The 18,192-nt window shown below is 43.7% G+C and overlaps 1 protein-coding gene across 1 annotated transcript; it reads right to left on the bottom strand.

The window, feature by feature from the left end:
* Positions 1-11,027: 11,027 nt before the first annotated feature.
* Positions 11,028-16,837, bottom strand: LOC145917814 (uncharacterized). The gene is given in 2 exon segments (XM_083003104.1): positions 11,028-12,656; positions 12,728-16,837. Coding segments are annotated over 2 exon segments (5,739 nt in total).
* Between the last annotated feature and the right edge of the window lie 1,355 nt (positions 16,838-18,192).

The following is an 18,192-nucleotide window of genomic DNA, read 5'->3' as shown; positions in this document are numbered from 1 at the left end:
GCACGGTGTTCAGCACCACATTATAACTGATGGGCGCCCTGTGCATTGCCGAGTCAGGCGCCTCTCGCCTGAAAAGTTAGTGTTGGCTAAAGCCGAGTTTCAAAAGATGCTGGATTTAGGCATAGTGCGCCGATCAGCCAGTCCTTGGGCATCCCCTCTCCACATGGTGGAAAAGCCTTCCGGTGGCTGGCGCCCTTGCGGCGATTATCGTCGCCTTAACGACGCCACACAGGCCGATCGTTATTCCATACCGCATCTCCATGATTTCACCGCGCGTCTCGCGGGTTGTTCCGTTTTTTCAAAGGTAGACTTGGTACGTGGTTATCACCAGGTTCCCGTGGCTGACGCTGACATTCCGAAGACAGCTGTAATCACGCCATTTGGCCTGTTTGAGTTTCTTCGAACCCCGTTTGGATTGAAGAATGCGGCTCAAACTTTTCAACGGCTCATGGACGCCATTTGTCAAGGTTTGGATTTTATTTATGTCTATCTGGACGACATTCTTGTCGCAAGTCCAACACATGCAGCCCACATGGAACATCTCAAACGGCTTTTCCAACGGCTTTCGGACCACGATCTCGTCGTCAACTTACAAAAGTGCGAGTTTGGCAAAAGCAGCATCGAATTTCTTGGGCATTTCGTCGACCAATGCGGCATCAAACCCTTGTCCAGCAAAGTTGACGCGGTGAAGAACTTCCCTGTGCCGACCACCATCAAAGGTTTACAGGAGTTTTCCGGGATGGTGAATTTCTACCACAGGTTCGTGCCCAATATTGCCAATATTATGAAACCGCTCTATGGTACTTTAGCCGGCAAACCTAAACAGCTGGTGTGGTCGGTCGACCTGCAGCGGGCTTTCGATAAGGCTAAAGACGCTCTCGCCAATGCTACGCTTTTGCATCATCCACAGTGGCAAGCCTGCATCGCGCTCACGTCAGATGCCTCTGCGACCGCTGTGGGTGCAGTCCTTGAACAATTTTCCGACGGTCATTGGGCCCCACTTGCTTTCTTCAGCCGTCAGTTGAGAAAGCCGGAAACGAAATACAGCGCCTTTGACCGCGAGCTTCTTGCGCTGCATCTGGCTATCAGGCACTTCCGCTATTTTCTGGAAGGGCGCAAGTTTACCGCGTACACCGACCACAAACCCCTTACTTTCGCATTCAGGAGGGCTGCCGACCCTTGGTCTGCTCGCCAGCAGCGTCAACTTTCTTCTATTTCAGAGTTCACTACCGATGTCCGGCACATTAGCGGCAAGTCGAATGCTGTAGCGGACGCACTTTCCAGGTCTCTCTTGAGTGCCCTACGTGTGCCTCTATTCGACCTTGATTGCGAGGCTCTGGCACGCGCGCAACAAACCGATGAAGTGCAGTCTTATCGCACAGCAATTACCGGGTTGCGTCTGCAAGATGTCCCGGTTGGCAATTCAGGAACCACGCTGCTGTGTGACACCTCCCTTGGAAGACCTCGGCCCGTCGTTCCCTCGTCCTGGCAAAAGAAGGTGTTCGATGCCGTTCACGGATTGTCCCACCCGTCCATTCGCACCACGAAGAACCTTGTTGCCTCCAAATTTGTTTGGCATGGGTTAAAGAAGCAAGTAGCGTTGTGGGCCAAGCAATGTGTCGCTTGCCAGCGCGCCAAGGTTCAGCAGCACGTTCGGGCTCCACTTGCCGAGTACAGTCCTCCGACATCTCGTTTTCAACACATAAACATCGACATCGTTGGTCCTCTTCCGCCTTGTCGAGGTCAACGGTATTTATTAACTGTGGTCGACCGCTTCACCCGGTGGCCGGAAGCGATACCAATCGATGACGCCACCACCATCACTTGTGCACGTGCTTTTGTTTTTCATTGGGTTGCGAGGTTCGGCATTCCCAGTCACGTATCGTCAGATCGTGGCCCTCAGTTCACGTCCGAACTGTGGACAACCATTGGTCAACTGCTCGGTATCTGTCTTCACCGCACGACAGCTTTTCACCCACAAGCGAACGGCTTGGTGGAGCGCTTTCATCGCCATTTAAAGAGCGCGTTGATGGCGCGTCTAACTGACTCCAATTGGTTGGACGAGTTACCGTGGGTGTTACTTGGTGTTCGTACCGCACCCAAAGATGACCTGCAGGCCTCCTCCGCGGAGCTTGTTTACGGTACTACTTTGACCGTTCCTGGTGATTTTATTGCCCCTGCAGGCGACTCCACCGTCAAGTTTTTGCCGTCATTGCGGGACACCTTGCAACTAATTTTGCCGCAGCCGATGTCACGTCACGCCAACCTTCGGCCGTCCGTCCCTTCCTCGTTGAGGACCAGCCCATATGTGTTCGTTCGTCGCGACGTTCATAGACCTCCGCTGACCAGACCATACGATGGCCCGTACAAGGTGTTGCTAGCGTCGGACAAAACTTTCACTTTGGACATTGGAGGTCGCTCACAAACGATTTCGATCGACCGCCTTAAGCCGGCTCATGTCGACATTACGGTACCAGTTCCAGTTGCCGTACCCCCAGCGAGAGGCAGACCACGGCGCAATGTACGGCCACCGCAACGCTATTCAGCGTGACACTTGCCCGCTTCTGGAGGGGGGTCCTGTGGCGACCGAACTGTAGTGTTCGCCTGTGCATTGAAGCGTGCTATTGCCTTTTTCCCGTGTCGCGATTGCCGCCTTATATAAACGTGTTTATTGTGTTGCTCGCCCCTGTCTGACTCTCGCAATAAAGCATCAACCGCTTTAGTATATGACTTTTCGATAAAAAATATTTTTTTTCAGTACAAGCTTTATTATACAGTGGAAAACGCTGATACTCCAGTATTGCGTTTGCGGTTGCACAACGTATGTAACTATGCGATTTCAGCACTTGTCCATTTTGCAGTATATAACTTTTCGACAAAAAATATTTTTTTTCAGTACAAGCTTTATTATACAGTGGAAAACGCTGATACTCCAGTATTGCGTTTGCGGTTGCACAACGTATGTAACTATGCGATTTCAGCACTTGTCCATTTTGCAGTATATGACTTTTCGATAAAAAAAATTTTTTTTCAGTACAAGCTTTATTATACAGTGGAAAACGCTGATACTCCAGTATTGCGTTTGCGGTTGCACAACGTATGTAACTATGCGATTTCAGCACTTGTCCATTTTGCAGTATATGACTTTTCGATAAAAAATATTTTTTTTCAGTACAAGCTTTATTATACAGTGGAAAACGCTGATACTCCAGTATTGCGTTTGCGGTTGCACAACGTATGTAACTATGCGATTTCAGCACTTGTCCATTTTGCAGTGTATGACTTTTCGATAAAAAATATTTTTTTTCAGTACAAGCTTTATTATACAGTGGAAAACGCTGATACTCCAGTATTGCGTTTGCGGTTGCACAACGTATGTAACTATGCGATTTCAGCACTTGTCCATTTTGCAGTATATAACTTTTCGATAAAAAATATTTTTTTTCAGTACAAGCTTTATTATACAGTGGAAAACGCTGATACTCCAGTATTGCGTTTGCGGTTGCACAACGTATGTAACTATGCGATTTCAGCACTTGTCCATTTTGCAGTATATGACTTTTCGATAAAAAAAATTTTTTTTCAGTACAAGCTTTATTATACAGTGGAAAACGCTGATACTCCAGTATTGCGTTTGTGGTTGCACAACGTATGTAACTATGCGCTTTCAGCACTTGTCCATTTTGCAGTATATAACTTTTCGATAAAAAATATTTTTTTTCAGTACAAGCTTTATTATACAGTGGAAAACGCTGATACTCCAGTATTGCGTTTGCGGTTGCACAACGTATGTAACTATGCGATTTCAGCACTTGTCCATTTTGCAGTATATGACTTTTCGATAAAAAATATTTTTTTTCAGTACAAGCTTTATTATACAGTGGAAAACGCTGATACTCCAGTATTGCGTTTGCGGTTGCACAACGTATGTAACTATGCGATTTCAGCACTTGTCCATTTTGCAGTATATGACTTTTCGATAAAAAATATTTTTTTTCAGTACAAGCTTTATTATACAGTGGAAAACGCTGATACTCCAGTATTGCGTTTGCGGTTGCACAACGTATGTAACTATGCGATTTCAGCACTTGTCCATTTTGCAGTATATGACTTTTCGATAAAAAATATTTTTTTTCAGTACAAGCTTTATTATACAGTGGAAAACGCTGATACTCCAGTATTGCGTTTGCGGTTGCACAACGTATGTAACTATGCGCTTTCAGCACTTGTCCATTTTGCAGTATATAACTTTTCGATAAAAAATATTTTTTTTCAGTACAAGCTTTATTATACAGTGGAAAACGCTGATACTCCAGTACTGAGTTTGCGGTTGCACAACGTATGTAACCATGAGATTTCAGCACTTGTCCATTTTGCAGCATACGACTTTTCGATAAAAAATATTTTTTTTCAGTACAAGCTTTATTATGCAGTGGAAAACGCTGATACTCCAGTACTGAGTTTGCGGTTGCACAACGTATGTAACTATGCGATTTCAGCACTTGTCCATTTTGCAGAATATGACTTTTCGATAAAAAATATTTGTTTTCAGTACAAGCTTTATTATACAGTGGAAAACGCTGATACTCCAGTACTGAGTTTGCGGTTGCACAACGTATGTAACCATGCGATTTCAGCACTTGTCCATTTTGCAGTATACGACTTTTCGATAAAAAATATTTTTTTTCATTACAAGCTTTATTATACAGTGGAAAACTCTGATACTCCAGTACTGAGTTTGCGGTTGCACAACGTATGTAACTATGCGCTTTCAGCACTTGTCCATTTTGCAGTATATGACTTTTCGATAAAAAATATTTTTTTTAATTACAAGCTTTATTATACAGTGGAAAACGCTGATACTCCAGTACTGAGTTTGCGGTTGCACAACGTGTGTAACTATGCGATTTCAGCACTTGTCCATTTTGCAGTATATGACTTTTCGACAAAAAATATTTTTTTAGTACAAGCTTTATTATACAGTGGAAAACGCTGATACTCCAGTATTGCTTTTGCGGTTGCACAACGTATGTAACCATGCGATTTCAGCACTTGTCCATTTTGCAGTATATGACTTTTCGATAAAAAATATTTTTTTTCAGAACAAGCTTTATTATACAGTGGAAAACGCTGATACTCCAGTACTGAGTTTGCGGTTGCACAACGTATGTAACTATGCGATTTCAGCACTTGTCCATTTTGCACTATATGACTTTTCGATAAAAAATATTTGTTTTCAGTACAAGCTTTATTATACAGTGGAAAACGCTGATACTCCAGTACTGAGTTTGCGGTTGCACAACGTATGTATCCATGCGATTTCAGCACTTGTCCATTTTGCAGTATACGACTTTTCGATAAAAAATATTTTTTTTCATTACAAGCTTTATTATACAGTGGAAAACTCTGATACTCCAGTACTGAGTTTGCGGTTGCACAACGTATGTAACTATGCGCTTTCAGCACTTGTCCATTTTGCAGTATATGACTTTTCGATAAAAAATATTTTTTTTAATTACAAGCTTTATTATACAGTGGAAAACGCTGATACTCCAGTACTGAGTTTGCGGTTGCACAACGTATGTAACTATGCGCTTTCAGCACTTGTCCATTTTGCAGTATATGACTTTTCGACAAAAAATATTTTTTTTCAGTACAAGCTTTATTATACAGTGGAAAACGCTGATACTCCAGTATTGCTTTTGCGGTTGCACAACGTATGTAACCATGCGATTTCAGCACTTGTCCATTTTGCAGTATATGACTTTTCGATAAAAAATATTTTTTTTCAGTACAAGCTTTATTATACAGTGGAAAACGCTGATACTCCAGTACTGAGTTTGCGGTTGCACAACGTATGTAACTATGCGCTTTCAGCACTTGTCCATTTTGCAGTATATGACTTTTCGATAAAAAATATTTTTTTTCAGTACAAGCTTTATTATACAGTGGAAAACGCTGATACTCCAGTATTGCTTTTGCGGTTGCACAACGTATGTAACCATGCGATTTCAGCACTTGTCCATTTTGCAGTATATGACTTTTCGATAAAAAATATTTTTTTTCAGTACAAGCTTTATTATACAGTGGAAAACGCTGATACTCCAGTACTGAGTTTGCGGTTGCACAACGTATGTAACTATGCGATTTCAGCACTTGTCCATTTTGCAGTATATGACTTTTCGATAAAAAATATTTTTTTTCAGTACAAGCTTTATTATACAGTGGAAAACGCTGATACTCCAGTACTGAGTTTGCGGTTGCACAACGTATGTAACTATGCGATTTCAGCACTTGTCCATTTTGCAGTATATGACTTTTCGATAAAAAATATTTTTTTTCATTACAAGCTTTATTATACAGTGGAAAACGCTGATACTCCAGTATTGCGTTTGCGGTTGCACAACGTATGTAACTATGCGCTTTCAGCACTTGTCCATTTTGCAGTATATAACTTTTCGATAAAAAATATTTTTTTCATTACAAGCTTTATTATACAGTGGAAAACGCTGATACTCCAGTACTGAGTTTCCGGTTGCACAACGTATGTAACCATGCGATTTCAGCACTTGTCCATTTTGCAGTATACGACTATTCGACAAAAAATATTTTTTTTCAGTACAAGCTTTATTATACAGCGGAAAACGCTGATACTCCAGTACTGAGTTTGCTTTTGCACAACGTATGTAACTATGCGATTTCAGCACTTGTCCATTTTGCAGTACGACTTTTCGATAAAAAATATTTTTTTTCTTTACAAGCTTTATTATACAGTGGAAAACGCTGATACTCCAGTATTGCTTTTGCGGTTGCACAACGTATGTAACTGTGCGATTTCAGCACTTGTCCATTTTGCAGTATATGACTTTTCGATAAAAAATATTTTTTTTCAGTACAAGCTTTATTATACAGTGGAAAACGCTGATACTCCAGTACTGAGTTTGCGGTTGCACAACGTATGTAACTATGCGATTTCAGCACTTGTCCATTTTGCAGTATATGACTTTTCGATAAAAAATATTTTTTTTCAGTACAAGCTTTATTATACAGTGGAAAACGCTGGCACTGCAGTATTGCTTTTGCGGTTGCACAACGTATGTAACTATGCGATTTCAGCACTTGTCCATTTTGCAGTATATGACTTTTCGATAAAAAATATTTTTTTTCACTACAAGCTTTATTATACAGTGGAAAACGCTGATACTCCAGTATTGCGTTTGCGGTTGCACAACGTATGTAACTATGCGCTTTCAGCACTTGTCCATTTTGCAGTATAAGACTTTTCGATAAAAAATATTTTTTTTCAGTACAAGCTTTATTATACAGTGGAAAACGCTGATACTCCAGTACTGAGTTTGAGGTTGCACAACGTATGTAACCATGCGATTTCAGCACTTGTCCATTTTGCAGTAGACGACTTTTCGATAAAAAATATTTTTTTTCAGTACAAGTGTTATTATACTGTGGAAAACACTGGTACTCTGGTATTGCTTTTGCGGTTGCACAACGTATGTAACTGTGCGATTTCAGCACTTGTCCATTTTGCGGTATGTGACTTTTCGTTAAAAAATATTTTTTTTCAGTACAAGTTTTGTTATACAGTGGAAAACACTGGTACTCCAGTATTGCTTTTGCGGTTGCACATCGTATGTAACTGTGCGACTTCAGCACTTGTCCATTTTGCGGTATGTGACTTTTCGTTAAAAAATATTTTTTTTCAGTACAAGTGTTATTATACTGTGGAAAACACTGGTACTCCAGTATTGCTTTTGCGGTTGCACAACGTATGTAACTGTGCGATTTCAGCACTTGTCCATTTTGCGGTATGTGACTTTTCGTTAAAAAATATTTTTTTTCAGTACAAGTTTTGTTACACAGTGGAAAACACTGGTACTCCAGTATTGCTCTTGCGGTTGCACAACGTATGTAACTGTGCGATTATAGCACTTGTCCATTTTGCAGTATATGACTTTTCGTTAAAAAATATTTTTTTTCAGTACAAGTTTTATTATTCAGTGGAAAACACTGGTACTCCAGTATTGCTTTTGCGGTTGAACAACGTATGCAACTGTGCGATTTCAGCACTTGTCCATTTTGCAGTATATGACTTTTCGTTAAAAAATATTTTTTTTCAGTACAAGTTTTGTTTTACTTTGAAAAACACTGGTACTCCAGAATTGCTTTTGCGGTTGCACAACGTATGTAACTGTGCGATTTCAGCACTTGTCCATTTTGCAGTATATGACTTTTCGTTAAAAAATATTATTTTTCAGTACAAGTGTTATTATACAGTGGAAAACACTGGTACTTCAGAATTGCTTTTGCGGTTGCACAACGTATGTAACTGTGCGATTTCAGCACTTGTCCATTTTGCAGTATATGACTTTTCGTTAAAAAATGTTTTTTTTTCAGTACAAGTTTTATTATACAGTGGAAAACACTGGTACTCCAGTATTGCTTTTGTGGTTGCACAACGTATGTAACTGTGCGATTATAGCACTTGTCCATTTTGCGGTATATGACTTTTCGGAAAAAATATTTTTTTTCAGTACAAGTTTTATTGTACAGTGGAAAACGCTGGTACTCCAGTATTGCTCTTGCGGTTGCACAACGTATGTAACTGTGCGATTTCAGCAATTGTCCATTTTGCGGTATATGACTTTTCGTTAAAAAATATTTTTTTTCTGTACAAGTTTTAATATACAGTGGAAAACACTGGTACTCCAGTATTGCTTTTGCGGTTGCACAAAGTATGTAACTGTGCGATTTCAGAACTTGTCCATTTTGCGGTATGTGACTTTTCGACAAAAAAATATTATTTTTCAGTACAAGTTTTATTATACAGTGGAAAAAACTGGTACTCCAGTATTGCTTTTGTGGTTCCACAACGTATGCAACAGTGCGATTTCAGCACTTGTCCATTTTGCGGTATATGACTTTTCGTTAAAAAATATTTTTTTTCAGTACAAGTTTTATTATACAGTGGAAAACACTGGTACTCCAGTATTGCTTTTGCGGTTGCACAACGTATGTAACTGTGCGATTTCAGCACTTGTCCATTTTGCAGTATATGACTTTTCGTTAAAAAATATTTTTTTTCAGTACAAGTTTGATTATACAGTGGAAAACGCTGGTACTCCATTATTGCTTTTGCGGTTGCACAACGTTTGTAACTGTGCGATTTCAGCACTTGTCCATTTTGCGGTGTATGATTTTTCGTTAAAAAAATATTTTTTTTCAGTACAAGTTTTGTTATACATTGAAAAACACTGGTACTCCAGTATTGCTTTTGCGGTTGCACAACGTATGTATTTAAGCGATTTCAGCACTTTTCCATTTTGCAGTATATGACTTTTCGTTAAAAAATGTTTTTTTTTCAGTACAAGTTTTATGATACAGTGGAAAACACTGGTACTCCAGTATTGCTTTTGTGGTTGCACAACGTATGTAACTGTGCGATTATAGCACTTGTCCATTTTGCGGTATATGACTTTTCGAAAAAATATTTTTTTTCAGTACAAGTTTTATTGTACAGTGGAAAACTCTGGTACTCCAGTATTGCTCTTGCGGTTGCACAACGTATGTAACTGTGCGATTTCAGCAATTGTCCATTTTGCGGTATATGACTTTTCGTTAAAAAATATTTTTTTTCTGTACAAGTTTTAATATACAGTGGAAAACACTGTTACTCCAGTATTGCTTTTGCGGTTGCACAAAGTATGTAACTGTGCGATTTCAGAACTTGTCCATTTTGCGGTATGTGACTTTTCGATGAAAAATATTATTTTTCAGTACAAGTTTTATTATACAGTGGAAAAAACTGGTACTCCAGTATTGCTTTTGTGGTTCCACAACGTATGCAACAGTGCGATTTCAGCACTTGTCCATTTTGCGGTATATGACTTTTCGTTAAAAAATATTTTTTTTCAGCACAAGTTTTATTATACAGTGGAAAACACTGGTACTCCAGTATTGCTTTTGCGGTTGCACAACGTATGTAACTGTGCGATTTCAGCACTTGTCCATTTTGCAGTATGTAACGTCCGTTGAACGCGCCCCGGTTCTTGGCGCGGAACGTCACACGAGGCGGAATTCCCGCAGTTGAAACGCGTGTCTTTAATGGGCCTCAAACTCGCTCGCTCACTCAGTTGATGTTATTTTGTTATCAAATGTGCAGTACGCACTCGTACGCAAGATGGAATGTATTTGAAATGTAGACGTTACAGACGTCGGGAGGGGACGAAAGACACGTGGACCCTTGGAACACGGTTTCTACACAGAAGGCAATGTGTCAAGCAAATACACTTCACGTAGATAATTACAGCATAAGGCTCACCAACTATTTGGGAACCGGGAAACTCTGGACCACAAAGACGGTCGAAGCAGTTACTGTCGCACACCTAAACGAAACAGGCAGCATAAACTACAATGCGCCACTATGACGTAACACACACAATGCTTACCGATAACTTTGGGCGACAGAAGATTGAATACCACACGCTTCACGTGTGTACAAATGCAAGAGAGACACTGCGAGTACAAAGACAGCGTCAACACCGTGTGTAAACTTAATCACTTTAAAAAGGGCAGCTATACTGTTCAGCGAACTGACTTCTAAGTCATCGCAGTTAAATTAGCCAAAATTACAATTTACACATTTCGGTTATTCGGTACTTCAGTCGTTTCACACATATGTACAAATAGACTCACCAGAAAATGCTCGCTCGCAACACAAAAAAACTTTTGCAAGAATGAAATGACGTAGCACTGTGCTGCACAGTTGTCGGACACAAAAAGGACAAAACCACGTTGCGTTGTCACTTAAAACTTGGTCTCTTATTATTGCGTCACAGACCGTATGATATTGCAACACACATTAGTGTAGAGAAAAATGCGCATTCATAGAAATCGGCAATTACTGGCAAACAAGATGTAACATACCCCCCCACAATGTACGAATCCAAGGAGTACATTTCAACACAACACACTAACATCGGACAGTAATTGCGAACACAGTTCACCCGCAACTAATCACGCATCGCGTCGTCGCGGCACAATAAGCACAATTTTGCGATTGGGCGTCTTAACGCACCAGTGTGAGTCTTGACGATCACCTGACGCACAACTCCTTTCCGATCAGGAAGTACCTCAATCACACGACCTAGGAGCCACTTGCTCCGGGGCTGGTTGTCGTCCGCCACAAGAACCACGTCATTAACCATAAAATTGGAATGTCCACTTGCCCACTTCGATCTGGGCATGAGTGTAGGCAGGTACTCGCGAGACCATCGCCTCCAAAACTGATCGGCCAGGTATTGTACCTGACGCCACCGGTTTCGATGGTAACAGTCCTTCCCCGTGAACAGTCCTGGGGGCATATTCGGCGCTGCACGTTGCAGCAGTAAATGATTGGGAGTAAGGGGCTCCTCATCCTTCGGATCAAACGTCACTGGGACCAAGAGACGGGAGTTTAGGATTGCCTCGACCTCTACCATCAGAGTGCACAATCGCTCATCAGACAACGTCTGCTCCGAGAGCAGGGCGTTGAGAATTTTGCGCACAGAGCGTATCATGCGCTCCCATACCCCACCCATGTGGCTGGCAGTGGGGGGATTAAAGCTCCATGCAATTTCGCGTTGTTGCAGATATTCGTGAATCTGCTGTTGGTTCCACTTCTTCAGTTCTTCGCGCAGGATACGCTCGGCTCCGACGAAATTCGTGCCGTTGTCACTGAAAATCTGGTTTGGACGTCCACGACGACCGATGAACCGTCGAAGGGCTCCAATAAAGGAGTCGGTCGACAATGAATGGGCTATCTCGATATGTGCGGCCCTGGTGGAGAAACAAGTAAAGATGCAACCGTACCTCTTTACCTCACTTCGCCCTTGCTTCACAAGGAAGGGTCCGAAGTAGTCGACACCCACCAATGAAAATGGTGGCTTGTTGGCCTGCAGCCTCGCAGCAGGAAGGTCTGCCATCATCTGCTTCCCCAAGGAACCGTTTCGTCGTCGGCAAGAGAGACACTTGCCCAGCACGCGTCGAACCGCCACACCTCCTTTGACAATCCAGTAGCGTTGTCTAAGGGACGACCAGGTGTGTCCCATTCCAGCATGACCAACCTCATCATGCTGCTGCATTATCACCAGGTCTGTAACTCGATGGTCGTACGGAAGGATGATCGGATGTTTCACGTCAAAGTCGATTAATGCACGTTCCAGCCTTCCGCCAACCCTTAGAATTCCATCAACAAGAATTGGGTTGAGCCTTCCCAAAGCTCTCTTCTTCTTTGGCAAACAAACAGTTCCGTCCTTTGCCTTTGACACTGCAGAAATGACGTCTGGGAAACTGCGCCCCTGCACATACTTCACGATTGCAAGCTCAGCAGCTTTGAGTTCGACGACAGTCAATTGACCAGTCAGCACCCTGTACTTCGACGGAAACCTATTGGCTAGCAACATCGACTTGTATCGGAGCATCCATCCGACAGCCTTCTTTAGCCGATTACAGGACGAGTACTTGGCAATAAGTCGATCAGTTGGAGATTCGTTGGCGATGAGACAGCTTCCTTCTTTATTTGAAGAAACTCGATCGGCACGTTGGACAGGTCGGGGGAAGAGGGCCATGTATCTTCTCTTTCCCAAAGAAACTGGGGTCCACTGAGCCATCGGCTAGATCTTAGAAATTTGTTCACACCAAGTCCACGTGACGCTTCGTCAGCAGGGTTCACCTTTGTGCTTACATGCCTCCACTGATTTGGATGAGATGCCTCTTCAATTTTGGCCAAGCGGTTTGCTACGAACACCGGAAAGCGCTTGTTGCAGTTGCGAATGCTTTGAAGAACGGCAGTCGAGTCTGTCCAGAACACAGATTGGCATCCGACCAGATCCAATTCCTTCCTTGCAAGTTGATCCAACTTAACTGAAACAACGGCGGCCGTCAACTCCAGACGGGGAATCGAACACGTCTTCAGTGGGGCAACACGTGCTTTACCCATCAGAAACGAACAGTGAATGCGTCCTCGCTCATCCACCAGCCTCAGGTATGTCACCGCACCATAAGCTGTGGATGACGCATCTGCGAAATGGTGCAATTCCGTTTTTCGCACCTTACCGAAACTGCTTGGCTTCACGCATCTAGGTAGAACGACATCCTTCAACCGTGGTAGTTGCTGCAACCATTTCCTCCACGTTTCGGAATCCTCATCGGAAAGCACGTCGTCCCAACCAAGTTGTTTCCTGCAGAGGTCTCTTAGCATCGTCTTTGCCACCACGATCACAGGCGCTGCAAAACCGAGAGGATCATACAACGAACTCACCACTGACAGGATGGCTCTTCTGGTAAAGGACTTCGGCTGCTTTACGTCAACGCAGAACCCGAACTCGTCTGAGCAAATGTTCCACCGAACTCCGAGAACTCTCTCGCACGACGATCCATCCAGATTCAGCTCTTTCACCGATTTTGCTCGTTCCTCTTCGCCAATGGACGCGAGAACTCGCTCGCTGTTGCTAACCCACTTGGTCAAACGAAATCCCTTCCTCTTAAGAAGTGTGCAAATACTCTGGACAAGATTTATAGCGTCTGCTTCAGTTGATACAGACTTCAGACAGTCGTCGACGTAGAAATTCTTCTTTATGGTCTCGACGACCTCACTTGGAAACTTGTTTCGTAAATCATCAGCAGCCTGCTTCAGGCAAAAGCTCGCACATGAGGGGGAGGAAGCTGCCCCGAACAGGTGAACCAGCATCCGGTGTGCCGTGGGCTTCTTCGACATATCGCCTCCGGGCCACCACAGGAATCGAAGTGCGTCGCAATCAGTCGGTTGTACACGTATCTGATGGAACATGGCTTCCACGTCGGCCACGAGAGCCACCTGTCCCATCCGAAATCTTGAAAGGACACCAACCAACGAGTTGGTCATGTCCGGGCCCTGAAGGAGAGCTTCATTCAGCGACTGCCCGCGATACTTGGCGGCGCAGTCAAAAACCACCCGCACCTTTCCTGGCTTGTGCGGATTTGTGACAGGATGATGTGGCAGATACCACACAACGTCTTTGGTCTGTTTCTCATTAGGAATCTCCTCTGCATAGCCTTTAGCTATGTAACCCTGGACCGTCTTGATGTAAGCGTCCCGCAGAAAGCCATCACGCATCAGGCGGCGTTCCAAAGATCTCAGACGGTTTAGTGCCATGTCCCTGTTGTTGCGCAGCGGCTGCGCATTCGGACGCCACGGCAAAGGCAACTCATAATGTCCCTGCTGGAATTTCACACCGTTCTTCATTTTATCTAAAACATACCGGTCTTCACGGGACATAGGCGTTTCTGTGCAGTTGGTATCCTGAAAGTCGGTCTTCCACATTCGCTCTAGCTTATCCTGTAGCGAATCATCGGCAACTTGGGTAAAGTTTGCTGCAAACCAATCGTTTGATTTCTTGTAGACAGGTCCTGCTAAGGCCCATCCAAGTGGAACCCTTAATGCAATAGGCTGCTTCGGTTTTCCCTTCCGTACTTCTTGCACGATAAAGGCTTCTGGCACATCCAAACCAATCAGCAGCAAGGCTTCACTGCAGTCAACACGCGGGAATGACAAATCCTTGATATGAGGCAGTCCGTTCAATTCTATCTTTGTCGGAAACTTGTTGGCGGAAATAGGCAAACAATCAACGGCAAACACTTCCGGGAGTTCCACAGTTGCAGCACCATCAAGCGAAGCAACGGTCAAGCCGACCCTCTTGCCCTCGCGCCTGCGACTGTCTCCGTTGACCGTTTTCAGCGTCACGTTGCTCGGTTCACCTTTCAGCCCAAGTCTTTCAGTTAACCTTTTGTCACACAAAGTGACACCAGAACCAGTATCCAAAAGAGCGTACGTGTTTACGCACCTTCCGTTAGCACTGATCTTGACGGGAACCATCATCAGATTGACATTCTGGCGACCAGAAGAAGCATGACAGTCCTTTTCACTTGCCGACACAACCGAACAGACAGTCCGTTCCGGTGCCGTTCCCATGACAGGGGAGGATTCGTCTTCTCTCTTCTCCGGTGGATGCAACAAGGTGTGATGAGCTTCGTTGCAGTCCTTCACTGTGCACGCTTTGGGGCTGTTGCACTTTGTAGCAAAATGTCCAAATCGAAAACAGTTGTCACACAGTCTGCGGCGTCGGGTAACGCGCAAGCGATCACGGAACGACCGGGACTTAAATTCCTCGCACTTTGTAAGGCTGTGCCTTCCCGAACAGCACGGACACAGAGGGACTACTGGAACGTTGGAAGGCCCAGCACGGGCCTTGGGCTTAGACTCTTCTTCCTTTACAACAACGTGACTAGAAGCCTTTACATGACCACCTTTACCTTTAGCTTTCTTGGCTTCGTTGCGATGCTCGTCCAACATACGACTAAAGAGCGAATTCGCAATCCGGTCCTCCGTTTCTACGAATTCGACCAGGTGTTCGAATTGGGGTTCACGGCCGGTCGTCCTGACTATTTTCTCAACATGCCGTTTCCAGCTCTCCTGCATCTTGAATGGTAAACGATTTGCCACCGCAATCAGCGTAGGGTAGTTATTCATCTCGGAATGCTCGTCAATGTCTGAAAGTGTAAGTAAACAATCGCGCAGCGACTGCGCCAATTCGCTTAAACCAGCAGCGTCATTTGGTCGTAACTCTTGACCGTTCACAACGCACCTTACACAGGCATGAGCAATTATATGGGACTTGCCATATTGTTGAAATAGCAACTCTCTCGCTTGTCGGTAACCGTTTTCCTTCAGTCTATAGCAGTGCTCAATCAGTTTACGGGCCTTGCCTTCACAATGCTGGATCAAATACGACAATTTGGCTCCATCGTCATCGACATTGTCATCGATACGAGAATCAAAATTGCGAACGAACCGCCAATAGTTCATTGGATTGCCGTCAAATACAATTACTTCAGGCTTGGGTCTGTTAATGTGCTTTACAAGCGATACGATTTCACTACCATGTGCACTTGTTAGCTTAGCAGATGCGGAAGTAGCATTTACATTTGGTAGATCAGAAGAACCTTGTCCTTCACATGAGGGTTTCTTTACAGGCATAGAATTAGACAAGGACCCAGCCGGGGCTACATAGTCAAACACATACCGCCGATCCGAAGGGCTTCGCTGCGACGTGACGGGAGGTGACGTAAACAGGACGCGACGCTGATCCTCGAGCGGCTTCTCTGTGGAGGATACGGATGATTCCCCAGAACCTCTCACCGTCACGTATTCCGTGTTTCCCGACATCTCGTCCCAAACCTTCTCTTCCACCTCGGCGGCCTGCAGTCGATGTTGCAGCTCCAACATTTCCAAGTCATCCTTTCGGCGCTGTTCTTCTTCGGCGTGTTGTCGCGCCAGCTTCTGTCTTTGAGCGGTCTGTTAAACAGCAAGACGCGCGAGCTGTGTTGTTACTTTAACTCGGGCTCTACTACTTGCCGAAGAACTAGAGCGCATACTTCGTCCGCAGGACGATTTGTTGTCTTTCAGACTACCGTCACCGCTTCCACCTGGGCTGGTTACATGCCCAGGTAAATCACGACAAGATTGCGAGTTTGCCTCACAAACCCAGTGGGCAACTCGGTCGTCAAATTCAGTTTTGTTTTTCTTTACGCTTGCAAGATCATCGGCAAGCTCGGGATATGCCTTGTAGGCGTTCATCGCATCAATAAAAAGCTGTTCTAAAGTAACCAAGACAGTCTCAAGCACTTGTAAGTTGCGGTGATCCTTCATCAGACACTCAGCGACGATGTATTGTCCACTCAGTCGTCGAAGACGATCAACGACAGCATCAGGAAGTGTCGGTGGAGAAACGCTTGGTTCTGCCATATTGAAAGGCGAACTTGGCAAGGTTGCCTTTACCAAATAGTTAAACTTGCTTTCAACAAATAGTTGAAACTTGCTTTCAACAAACAGTTGAAACTTGCTTTCAACAAACAGTTGAAACTTGCTTTCAACAAACAGTTGAAACTTGCTTTCAACAAATAGTTGAAACTTTCATGTAACGTCCGTTGAACGCGCCCCGGTTCTTGGCGCGGAACGTCACACGAGGCGGAATTCCCGCAGTTGAAACGCGTGTCTTTAATGGGCCTCAAACTCGCTCGCTCACTCAGTTGATGTTATTTTGTTATCAAATGTGCAGTACGCACTCGTACGCAAGATGGAATGTATTTGAAATGTAGACGTTACAGACGTCGGGAGGGGACGAAAGACACGTAGGACACGTGGACCCTTGGAACACGGTTTCTACACAGAAGGCAATGTGTCAAGCAAATACACTTCACGTAGATAATTACAGCATAAGGCTCACCAACTATTTGGGAACCGGGAAACTCTGGACCACAAAGACGGTCGAAGCAGTTACTGTCGCACACCTAAACGAAACAGGCAGCATAAACTACAATGCGCCACTATGACGTAACACACACAATGCTTACCGATAACTTTGGGCGACAGAAGATTGAATACCACACGCTTCACGTGTGTACAAATGCAAGAGAGACACTGCGAGTACAAAGACAGCGTCAACACCGTGTGTAAACTTAATCACTTTAAAAAGGGCAGCTATACTGTTCAGCGAACTGACTTCTAAGTCATCGCAGTTAAATTAGCCAAAATTACAATTTACACATTTCGGTTATTCGGTACTTCAGTCGTTTCACACATATGTACAAATAGACTCACCAGAAAATGCTCGCTCGCAACACAAAAAACCTTTTGCAAGAATGAAATGACGTAGCACTGTGCTGCACAGTTGTCGGACACAAAAAGGACAAAACCACGTTGCGTTGTCACTTAAAACTTGGTCTCTTATTATTGCGTCACAGACCGTATGATATTGCAACACACATTAGTGTAGAGAAAAATGCGCATTCATAGAAATCGGCAATTACTGGCAAACAAGATGTAACACAGTATATGACTATTCGTTAAAAAATATTTTTTTTCAGTACAAGTTTCATTATTCAGTGGAAAACACTGGTACTCCATTATTGCTTTTGCGGTTGCACAACGTTTGTAACTGTGCGATTTCAGCACTTGTCCATTTTGCGGTGTATGATTTTTCGTTAAAAAAATATTTTTTTTCAGTACAAGTTTTGTTATACATTGAAAAACACTGGTACTCCAGTATTGCTTTTGCGGTTGCACAACGTATGTATTTAAGCGATTTCAGCACTTTTCCA

Source organism: Ascidia mentula, chromosome 1 (assembly GCF_947561715.1).
Source record: "Ascidia mentula chromosome 1, kaAscMent1.1, whole genome shotgun sequence".
In the NCBI taxonomy this organism is placed as follows: domain Eukaryota; kingdom Metazoa; phylum Chordata; class Ascidiacea; order Phlebobranchia; family Ascidiidae; genus Ascidia; species Ascidia mentula.
The sequence above is the reverse complement of the archived record's forward strand: the minus strand, read 5'-3'. Positions and strand labels throughout refer to the sequence as shown.